The sequence below is a fragment of the Helianthus annuus genome, chromosome 15, assembly GCF_002127325.2.
Source record: "Helianthus annuus cultivar XRQ/B chromosome 15, HanXRQr2.0-SUNRISE, whole genome shotgun sequence".
NCBI classification, from domain to species: Eukaryota; Viridiplantae; Streptophyta; class Magnoliopsida; order Asterales; family Asteraceae; genus Helianthus; species Helianthus annuus.
Genome location: NC_035447.2, coordinates 72123398 through 72135503, shown reverse-complemented (window position 1 = coordinate 72135503; position 12106 = coordinate 72123398). Strand labels below are relative to the sequence as shown.

The 12106-nt window shown below is 37.8% G+C and overlaps 1 protein-coding gene across 1 annotated transcript; it reads left to right on the top strand.

The window, feature by feature from the left end:
- Positions 1 to 569: 569 nt before the first annotated feature.
- LOC110913851 (receptor-like serine/threonine-protein kinase SD1-8) lies at positions 570 to 11099 on the top strand. The gene is made up of 3 exons (XM_035984351.1): positions 570 to 627; positions 8919 to 9888; positions 10973 to 11099. The coding sequence occupies exons 1-3, from the start codon at positions 570 to 572 to the stop codon at positions 11097 to 11099; spliced, it is 1155 nt and encodes a 384-aa protein (XP_035840244.1).
- The last annotated feature ends 1007 nt before the right edge of the window (positions 11100 to 12106 follow it).

The following is a 12106-nucleotide window of genomic DNA, read 5'->3' as shown; positions in this document are numbered from 1 at the left end:
TTATTCAACTGTCCATCATATCCCCTCTCAATCAACTCTATTTAAATCTCATTTTCCGGGAAAGATGTCTTACCTGCCAAGTCGTTTACCCCAAATGTTGTTGATATGGTAGTGGGGGTAATAGCAACTGATTCACCTCTGACTTTTGAAGTTATACTGAATGTCACATTGTTTTGTTCTTCAATATTCGCATTTGCCCAGAAATCGCGGAGTGTCTCTTGGTAAATGGGTGTGTCGGCGGTAAGAATGGCCTTATATTTTGATGACGTAAGAACATCAATCATTGAATGATAGAGAGTATTGTTCTTGGTTTTCTCAAAAATGGTAGTTATGCTGCTTTTTCATCATCAGAGCCATGATCGGAATTGAAACTTGCGAGAGGTTGATGAAGAAGTGTTGAAGAAGAAGGTGAAAACCGCTTTGATGAATTTTAAATTCGAGACGAAAGTAAAACCTCTGTTTGGGGATGAAACAGGGTTTTATAAAGTGAAAAAGTGAATGCTGACGTGTCAGAAGTTACAAAGATCTGATGGCTAACATCTATCCACGTCAGAACCTCTGCTCTGATAATGGATGACAGTTGTTTGGAAACCATCATTGGGCAACAACAGACGTTAGACAACAATGGTAAGTCAGCAGTCCTTAGATTAAATAGAACATATGAGAACAGACAACACCCTTCAGCAGTGTTTGGAAACCACTGTTGGGAAACAATAGATGTTAGGCAGCAATGGTAAGTCAGCAGTCCTTAGATTAAACAGAACCTATGAGAACAGACAATACCCTTCAACAGTCTGTTGAATTTTTAGTCAAACACAGGTTTGGAAAACAGTTGTTTTTAACAGACTTTTAATATAAACAAATAAATTGATATTAAATATTAGCAGCCATTTATTGCAAAACATTTAAAAAATAAATTTTCATGGGAAAACTATAAAATTAAATATCAAGAAACCGAAAGGACAAATTTTAAACCTCTGGCATAAAAAAAAATAAAAAAAAACTCTTCATTTAAACATCAACAATACTCTACATGGCAAACACAGGCTTCTACCACTTCATCGGACACAAATGTTGTAAACAGTGGTAAATCAATAGTCGCTAGGATAAACAGAACTTACTAAAACAGACAATACCTTTCAGTAGTGGATGAACTTTTATCCAAACAAAAGTTGATTCAAAACATCAACAAATACTATGAAAACACTGATGATTAGTTTTAAATTGATTTTAGATATTAAGACTTATGATTATGATGCAACTTTTAAGAGTTTTTAAAAATATTTAAAAAATAACTATTTTTTAAGAATGGCATTTTGATGTTCTGAAGACATTTTACAAAGATCTGTTGGGCAATAACAGATGTTCAGAATTTCTGTTGTGTTAATGGTTGACAATTCTCTGGAAACCGCTGTTGGCAATAACAGATGTTGGCAACAGTAGCAACTCAACAATCGTTACATAAAACAGAAATTATGAGAACAGATAATACCTTTCAGCAGTGGATGAATCTTTAGCCAAACAGATGTTTTAAAAACAGTTGTTTTCAACAGACTTTAAATATTTTTGACAAATTTTTTAAAAATAGCTATTTTTTAAGATTGGAGTTTTGATATTCTGAAGACATTATAATGCTTTAATCATCAACAGACGATGATTCCAAGCAGTTCTTCTCTTTTGGCAAAATTTAATTTTAACATACCTTTACAATAGCATATATCAACTTTAACAACTGTTGATGCAAAAATTAGTAAAAATAAAATGCTCTACAAAGATTAATATAATTAAATTTATCTATGACATATGACGATAGATCAACAAAACCAGCTGGGGTAGCCCAGTTGGCCACCGACACCCACCTCTTACCAAGAGGTACCAGGTTCGAACCTTGGGGTGAACAAAGTACCCTCAAAGGGTCGGCTCGGCAAGGGTATTTACTGCCAGGCTCAGGCTTGTCGGGTGGCGGCCTGGGAGGGGTTATCCCCTCCGCGGTCAGGGGTACCGTGCATTACCCTTTTTTTTTTTTTTTCGATAGATCAACAATTACATCGAATACTGAATAACGAAATTTAATAATCTAACAACAAAAACTAAGAAATTTTAGCTTCAACTCATCGTCATCAGGTTTCTGGACACTTGGTCTCTTGTAAACAGACCAAGATGCAGTCCATCAAAACACCTCTTCAGCTCTTGAATAGTAGCCCTATCCTCATATACTTGATCCTCAACTTGCTTGATAAAGCGATACTTTAAATCATTAGAGTCTGCAGAAGGGTATGATGACATTTTAACTTGTATATTTCTTCAAGTCTGATGTAAAAGAAGGATATTATGGTAGTAAAACGTGATGAAAAACAGGTGAACTGACAATCATATTATATAGTGAAATAGCTAACAGCCCAAAGGTCAGACTTAATTTCCCCGCACCATTAAACTAATCTAGGAGGCAAAAACGTGTACATTTAATATAAACATATAAATTCATATATTTCAAAACAGCAGTCATTTAATGCAAAGCCTTTCAAAATGTAAGTTTTCATGGGAAATCTAAAAAGTTATATATCAAGAAACCAAAAGAACAAAAATAAATAAAAAAAACAGGTTATCATAATTACCATTAACTTCTTCATTTATCATAAAGATGCATTTTAAACACTATAAAAGGCTGATGCTTAGACTGATTCATAACATCAAGAATTGTGTTTTAAAAACCTGTCATCTCAAAAAACAAAGTTGGAACACAACTGGCCTAATGAAGAACTAATATATAAAATTGAGATCATCAGTGAAATAAATACAAGAAAACCTGGAGCAGCATCGGATTGCTTCATGAAGTCCTCCACTCTCCTACATCAGACTTCAAGAAGAGTGCAGAAGAATTTCCCACTGCTCGCTCGAAAAAAACAAAGCTGAAATATATCAAACACCAAAATTAAATATTATCAACATATATCAACAGTTTAAAAGAATCCACAAACCTAAAATAACCCGCACCTGATTGTTTGAATTTTAAACAACTCTGATTAGGCTGAAATATAAAGCGAGAATTAGAATAGATTAGTTCAAAATTTAAGATTCAAAATTACAGAAAAAAACATACTCTCAACGATGTTGGAACAATGATGTTGGAAAAATTATGTGAAGTACAAAAAGCTGTAATCGGAAATGAACAGACTGAATATGAAAATTCTGCATTCTGTAACAATCTATCTATACTTTCTATAAAAAGAGAAAACCAAGTGACATAAGAAAAGCTGAGGTGAAACGTTGATGTGTGAAACAGAGCTTCAATGAAACAACGATGTTGGAACAATGATATTGGAACAATGATATTGAAAGGATAATGTGTAAACATAGTCAACAAATGTTCGTACAAAGAACTGTAATCGAATATTAACCGGCTCAATCATGAGATTAATGCATTAGAGTGAGAGAGATATGATCGCAAATATGATTGAGAGCGATAAATCAAAATTTGAATATGGAGCCAAATTCATATATGTTATTTATAGGGAGCCAGATTCATATGTAGTATGAATTTTGAATTCGGAGCCAGGATTTTAAATTTTGAATATGGGTAGAAGCTATGGGCAGAGATTTGAAGTGTGTATAAACAGCTGCCCTTTTGTATGTGGGCAGAGGTTTAAATTTTTAATAACGGACATACTTTTGAAAGTATAGATGTGGGTCAGACCTTTGAAAATTAAAGTGATTTTATATATTAAGGTTTATGATGCGGTAATGACATAAGAAAAGCCTTATTGGACAGCCTCTATGGCTGCCACCTCAGCTTTTCTTATGTTACTTAATTTTCTCATTTTATAGAAAGTATAGATAGATTTGTTCCACGAATTTTAATATGATATGTATTTCCTATTTTTAAACTTTATTTTGATAAATACATGTGATAGATAGGAGAGTGAGCGAGAATTATATTCCACGTCTTGCTACAATTCATGAAAATTCATGAAAGAGTACATGTAGGTAGGGCTGTAAACAAACAGAACGAACACGAACAAGGCCTTGTTCGTGTTCGTTCGTTAAGGAAATAAATGTGTTCACGAACGGTTCATGAACACTTACCGAACGAGATTTTATGTTCGTGTTCGTTCATTAAGGAAATGAGCGTGTTCGCGAACGGTTCACGAACACAAATGAACACAAATAAATTTGGCGAACGCGACGAAGGATAAAGATAGATGGCCTAGAGTGTAGCACTCGAACTTGAATCCCTTATTGTGGAATAGAGGTCGATTGTATTCGCCGATGTAAATAGTGAGAAATGAAAGGGAAATGATGCATAAACAAAGTGAAAGTGAGTTTCCTAGTTTAATTGTTAGGGTAATAAAATAAATAAAAGTTTAATAATATAAAAAGTACAAATAAAATATAAGAAAATACAAAGATCTTCAATTAAAACACAAACATACGAACATAAACGAATGCAAATCAACGAATGTTCACAAACACGTTCACGAACACCTTACCGAACGTTCACGAACACAATCGAACGAACGAGACCTATGTTCATGTTCGTTCGTTTAACTAGTCGAACGAAATTTCTTATTCATGTTCGTTCGTTTATTAAACGAAAACGAACGAACATAAACGAACTTCCCACCGAACGGTTCATGAACTGTTCGCTGAACGTTCGGTTCATTTACAGCCCTACATGTAGGTAAATTAATACAACAAATAGAACCATAGTAAACGGTTTTTAAGCTCCCAAAAAATTAAACCGCTGCAAAGCATAATTTTCATAAACACTCTTATGGTTTTCTAATTATTCTAAAAGTCAACAAAAAAGACTTATACGTTAATACATTAATTACTTGTATATCCACATCTCGATATTGAATACAACTAGTATTAAGAACCCCCGCGTTACGGCGGGAGCGAACACCAATGCCACACTACTATCAGCGATCACCAACAATGAAGTTGCAGCGCGTTAATACGAAGAAATTAAACCGAAACGTAAAACATATAAAAATAACGAAGTCGATCTAGGACCCGAGCGTTACGATTAACCTGTCAAACAGAAAAAAAAATAGACGACGTAAAATCGTTTAACCACACACGCACGTTGCGCCGTCTTAACTCGCAAAATTATTTATAGTATTTAAATGTAATACAAAATTAATACAAATTTGTCTTTAGTGGATACAACCCACTAAGCATTATGTTATAAATCATAATGCACAGATATGTTGCAAATTCATTACCCCCATGTTGTGGTGGGGGCGTAAATAGTGCTAATTAGCTCCAATGTTATATCATCATGAGCGACCATCAAGACCGTAAAGGTTCGTGTAAAAAGAAATAAAAAAACGAAATATAAAATCGAACGAAAAGTAGACGATGAAAAATGTTGAACCACACACTCTAAATGTAAAACATAGAAAACAATAACTAAGTTGTTCTAGAACCGTGCGCTGCGACGGGTGTTAAACAGGAAAACTAAGCATAAAAACATTGAATCATACACGCACGTTGTAGCATATTAACTCGCAAAATTTGACCAAAACGTAATACAAAAAATCTGTATGGGGTTAAAAGTGATTGGTTAAAATGTAAAACATATAAATGTATGAGGTTAAGAGTAAAAAAATTAAAGATAAAAAAGAAAGGAAAAAAAAACAAAAATGAGTACAACCCATCAAACATATGAGTACAACCCCTTATTACTACAAATGTTAATTTGTATGTGCTTAAAAGTTATTTATAGTTGAAACTAAAACAAATTAAAGATAAAAAAAAACAAATATAAGTACAACCCACCAAACATATGATACAATCCTTTATGCTAACAAATGTTACAAATTGATATTATATAAATTTACATCGACACGTCGATAAAAATGAGGATGTCGTAATGCTATGTTCATAATTTTTTAAAACATAATACATTCAAAGCTATAAGAGGAAAAAGAGTTAATTGCTCGGATGGTCCCTGTGGTTTGCCATTTTTTCATGTATAGTCCCCAACTTTTCAAAATAGCATGTTTGTTCCCTGTGGTTTGCTCACCTGTTACTCGGATAGTCCCTAGGTTGGATGACAGTTAGTTTGCTCAGTTAAGTTTGTGTGAAATGTCTTAATTACCCTTTATACATATATTAAAAAACAAAAAATTAATTAATAAATAGTGTAGGACCCACTCCAAAACTACCCAACCCTCTTCTTCTCCTCTCAAACCCAAACCTGCAAACCCACTTCTTCCTCTCATCACCAGAGTATCACCATTCACCACCTTCAACCTCCACTGCAAACACCTTTCACAAACCACTGGCCACCACCTTTCCATAACCTAAGGCCACCACCACTCCAATCACCATCGTATCACCACCCACCACCCTCCCATAACCTCCATTCTCCCAGAACTTTTCTCCGGCGAGTCATCTTCTCCGACGCCGACGTGAACTACAACCACAGCCGACTTTCAGTGAAAAACCTTCATCACCACACCCCACCTACCAACCCTCCCCTCCCTATCATCATTGTCACCCACCATAGCAACCCCCTACACAGACACTCATCTTCAACCTCCTGTCCTCCACCTTCCACCGTCGCCGTTAAAGAATTCCGAATTAATCGCTTTTATCCCGTCATAACTTCCTTTACAACTAACAACAACCTTGGACATATATTCATACAACCCAATTACTAAACCAATAAGTTTTATAATCTATAAATTCCTACAATCTACAAGCTCTTTTAAATCAAATTTGAAGAGGAATATAACATTTATTCCAGCAAAGCTAATTTTCCCTCCAATTTGGTAAGTTGCAACATTTGCATTTACAGTGAATGAAAATTTAGATCAATCCTCACTTGTTCTATACCTGTTAATTTGAACAAGAGAGAAAAAAACAGGTCGTGGCGGAGATGGAAAGCAACACCGAATTGATTCAGCTCCAAAACTATGGTGATCGGAGATTGGTGGTGGTGGGGAAGACAGCCGGCGAGTGGGTCTGGTGGTGAAGAAGAAGTAAAAGAGGGTTGGCTTTATTTTTATATTTAATAATAATTGTGGGGCCTACTTGTTTTTAGTTATAATCAGATTTTTTTGTTTTATTTATTTATGTTAAAAGCAAGGGTAGTTAAGTCATTTCTCACATATTTAATTGAACAAATTAACACCCATCTAGTGTGGGGACTACCCGAGTAACAAGTGAGTAAACTACAGGGACCAAACATGCTATTTTGAAAAGTTGGGGACTAAACATGAAAAAATAGCAAACCACAGGGACAAATGGGTAAATTGTCAACGGGAATTGGTGATGGGACAAAAATTACAGCCTTTGGGTTATCTATGGTCCTTTGGGTCAAGCCCACTTAGCATCAGAAAGTTGCAGGCTTCCTACTGATCCAGCAGACACTATTATTTCATTCTTTGATCCTTGTTTTAAGTATGCTATATGCTTTTTCTTTTTTTTGGCTAATGAGTCTCTAAATACCAACCCATGAGCCATTGGTTTTGATTTTCCTGGATAAGTTTCAACGGCGGATCCAAGATAGGATTTTTCATCAGTGGGGCGAACAAGGAGTTAGGGTGTCCGGTGTGGGTGCGGCAAAGGGGGTTGCCGCGCGGCCAATACCGCCGCCGACCCTTTGCCAATGCGGTTTCGTTGATCAGTCGGTGAGGGATTGCCGTGCGGTGAAGGGAGGGTATGAGAGAGAGAGGGTAGTGTGGGGTGGGGTCCATTCCAATCTCACCCAATCACACATTTTTCCTTCTTTTTTTAAGTTTACCACTTCAATAAGTGTCTAAACCATTGCCAACACTTTTCAACAAAGTTTAAACACTTTTCACTGATTGACGTGGCGCACTCTGATTGGTTGATTTTTTAGTTTGTCACTCTTAAGTGTTAACCACTCCTTACACCCTTAGTTGAAACGGGTCAGTTAAAGAAAGTCAAAATAGTTACATTAATGATATAAAAATGATAACAAATCAAAAATAAATAAGGATGGCAAAATAAGTGAATCAGCTTGATAACAGGTCAAATTTAGTGAATCGATGTTTTGAACGATATTTGGCTTGTTAAACTGTAACCCATGTTTTTATAATCGGTCGTCTTACCAGTCCACTGGTCAGACCAGATTTAAGAACAGGATGATGTCATAAATAAAATACAATATAATATATAAATTAAAATATATACATTTATCTAATACAAAACAAAATACGATCGTACTTTATCTTTTGGGATGAATTTGCAATTTACATAAAACCCTTACTTCAATAAATATACGAAGCCTCGAGTAATAAATGAATAAGAAAAAGACATTTTGAAGAGAAAAAGTTAAACAAAGTGAGAATTTGGGTCTGACAACCTGATCTGGTTCAACCGGTTACTGGTCGATTCAGATGAGGGGCGATCAAAGTGGCTAAACTGGACCGGTCCCGTAGTTTGGACCGTACTTTGGTCATGGAAACGCTATCGTAAATGAGCAATGTGACCACTATTCTTGTATAGCACAAGTAACATTTTCGAAAACATTACCTTTAATTGAAATTAGATTTTGTGAACCGAAGCATGAAGATACAACATGAGACGTTGATTACTTGCGTACGGCAAATTAGCAGCCGAATGTCTACGCCCATTTTTGTCAAAAATTATGCCAACTTTAGTCGTGTATAAATGATCATAAACAAACCCATTAGCCGGTGAACCCCAGCCTTCATTGCAGATTGCCACAGTCCCACCACAGGCCTAAATCATTGAAGATCCCTTTCGTTTTCATTTTCTTTTTCTTCATGTTGTTGCTATTATTCCTGTTCTCTCTCTAGCCACTGATACCATCACACCCACAACACCAATTACCGTTAATCAAAATCTAGTCTCCAATCAACAAGTGTTCGAACTCGGGTTCTTTAGTTTAGACAACAACAATAATAATAATTGGTATATAGGAATATGGTACAAACAAATTCAGCCCAAAACATATGTATGGGTGGCTAACAGAGATAACCCGGTTAACTCATCATCTGGGAAGTTAACAATTGGCGGAAATGGCAACATAATACTTTTTAACCAACCGGAAACCGCGGTCTGGACGTTGAATGACTCGAATCATTCGGTTCGGGCTGTGAACACGGTGGCTCAGCTTCTTGATTCGGATAATTTTGTGCTTCGACCGGAGGGTGATGAGAGACCGGAGAGTTATATATGGGAAAGTTTTAAGAATCCGACGGATACTTTGTTACCCGGAATGAGGCTCGGGTGGGACCGAAAAACGGGTGTGAATCGGTTTATGTGGTTGTGGAAGTCGGGTATGGATCCGGGTTCGGGTAGTTACACGTTTAAAATGAACGTGGATGGGTTCCCGGAGATTTTTTTATCGGCTGGGGTGAAACCGGTGTACCGGAGTGGGCCGTGGAACGAGAAACGGTTTAGCGGTGTACCGGAGATGAAAGGCGTGAACTTAATCAAGTTCGAGTTTGAAAATAACTATAATGAGGTGTTTTATTCGTATGAAATGGCGAATAAGTCAGATTATTCGCGGTTAATTATGACTTCATCCGGTACTCTGCGAAGGTTCACGTGGATCGAGTCATCAAAAACATGGAACCCATACTGGTTCGCCCCACGTGACCAGTGCAATGAGTACCGGAAATGTGGGCCGTGGGGCGTTTGTGATGCAAACGCCTCGCCCTTATGTAAATGTATGAAGGGGTTCCGCCCGAAAAACCAACAAGTGTGGGATCTACGAGACGGGTCGGACGGGTGTGTTCGGAGCTCCGAGATGGATTGCGGGTCGGACGAATTTCGGCTAATGAAGAACATGAAATTGCCGGAGGGTTCAAAAGCATTTGTTGATCAAACGTTGGGTTTGAGTGAGTGTGGTGAGATTTGCAAAAGATATTGTGTGCATTGCAACATGTACGACCACTTCACCGCAAACTGCCGTACTGGTCCTCGTCAAGCTACAGCTCCAGCTCCTGCTCAACCAGCTCTACTTCCCGCTCATCAAGGCCAGCAAGCGGCTCCTGCACCCGCGATCCATGCTAGAGCTTGCTTCGCGTGTGGTGATCCTAACCACTTCGCGAACACGTGCCCGAACAGGGTGGTGAAGCAAGAGCCCCAGCAGCAAGCAGCACGCGCCCGAACCTTCAACATCAATGCGCGCCAGGCTCAGGCGGACAACAATGTGGTCAATGGTACGTTCCTTGTGAATGGTATTTATGCTTAGTGTTTGTTTGATACTGGAGCCGATAACTGTTTTGTGTCGTTTGAATTCGAAAAGCTCCTTAATCGTAAGCGTGCCCATCTCCCCTCGTCATTCGATGTTGAAGTTGCCACCGGAAGAACCGTCGCTGTCAATTCAATTCTTCGTGATTGTACACTCGAACTCAACAATCACGTCTTTCCTATCGATCTTATTACGATGCAGCTCGGTAGTTTTGACGTCATAGTAGGCAAGGACTTTCTTCGTGAAAACCATGCTAAAGTTGTTCGCTTTGATAAGATGATTTGATTCTCGCTCGCTAATGGTGATCAACTTTGTGTGTATGGCGAAACTCCCTCGAAAGGTCTCGAGCTCATGTCGTGTGTCCAAGCTAGCAAGTATCTCCGCGAGGAATACAGAGCTTTCTTGGCCAACATTGTAGTAGTGGAGAAGGAAAAGAAAGGTTATCCTGGAGTGAACGATGTTCTCGTGGTTTGTGAATTTCCTCATGTATTTCCCGAAGAACTTCTAGGTCTGCCTCCAAGTCGTGATATCGACTTTCACATCGACCTCATTCCTGGAGCAAATCCTGTTGCTAGAGCTCCTTATCGACTCGCTCCGTCTGAAATGTACGAACTCTCGAGTCAGCTCCAGGAATTGCTTGATAAACAATGTATTTTTATTTGAAATCTGAGTTGTCGAACATATTTTTGTTTGGAGAATATCGTTGTCTGTAATAATTAGATTACTTAAATGGGTTATGGTATGGGACATAATATTAACTATTTGGTAATTTAGTCGTTATGGAATTTCTCTTGACAATCTATTCGCTCAGCGCCATGCCCCGAGGTTTCCGCCTTCGGTTGCCTTTTGGTTTAACCAACGCACCCGCGGTTTTCATGGATCTGATAAATCGCGTGTGTAATGTCACACCCTGGCTTTGCGGAAGCGTGGGTTAATTTGGTGTGACTTCTTAATACCATATCTTAATCACAACAAGCTATATGAATTTAAAACCATGCAGATCATCCATTGATTAAAGTCTTAAAAACAAAATACCACAACATTGTTTTAAAATGCAGACACATGCATCGAGCTTACAACACTACAAAATAAAAACATTGTTCTTAAGACACAACCATAACATAAATTAAACACCGTTTAAGACTTGCGACTCGTCCAGGTAAAAGTTGCAATCCCTAAACGAGGATGATCCCATAACTCTAACGCAGCGCGAAAACGTAGCATACCGTGCCAGATCCTTAGTTCCCTGAAACACATGTAAGTTGGAAAAAATCAACAAAAATGTTGAGCGAGTTCATGTGTAGTGAGTATGTAAAACCTTTGTAAGTATAAAAACCCAGGTATGTAGCAAATAAGGAAATAAAGAGATCACCAATGGTTTGCAAGGCCATTGATATGTGTGAAGTGCAGTAGGAAGACTCAAACCTAGCAGATTTTTGCGTCGGGTACAAAGTCACCCCGAGGTCCGTTATGTTGGGCCTGGGGCTGGGCTCGCTACACCCAGATAGATCTACCGCTACTGTCCCTCGGTCCTACACTGAGGATTAATGGCCTTCAGTTCCCGCCTACCCACTCACATGATCTAAGTAGTAACCCTCCTTACGCTAATCATACCATGTGTAAAAGTACTCGTAATCATAGTAACATGTATTTCACCCCCGCAGTTTAGAAAACTGAAAACAGTTAAGAGAAAAGGGGGACATGAACTCACCGAAGTGCGTCTCTAAAAAGTATCTCCCAGACAATCTGCTGTGCGACGACCTACACGTACTAACTTCTATTAGACGGATGGTCGTGCCTTAACTTAAGGTTTAATGTCTTAGGGAAATAGTTAGGCAACTATTTCGTATTTACACTTCGTAATTATTTGGTAAATATATTCCTTCCCAAGGATGGGGGTTTTAATAC

Coding starts and splice junctions, on each gene's coding strand:
- LOC110913851 (XM_035984351.1), top strand. CDS start 570: ATGGATGACAGTTGTTTGGAAACCATCATTGGGCAACAACAGACGTTA. Junction 628..8,918: donor ACAGACGTTAGACAACAATG/GTAAGTCAGCAG, acceptor ATTGGTATATAG/GAATATGGTACAAACAAATT. Junction 9,889..10,972: donor TATTGTGTGCATTGCAACAT/GTACGACCACTT, acceptor TTGGTAATTTAG/TCGTTATGGAATTTCTCTTG.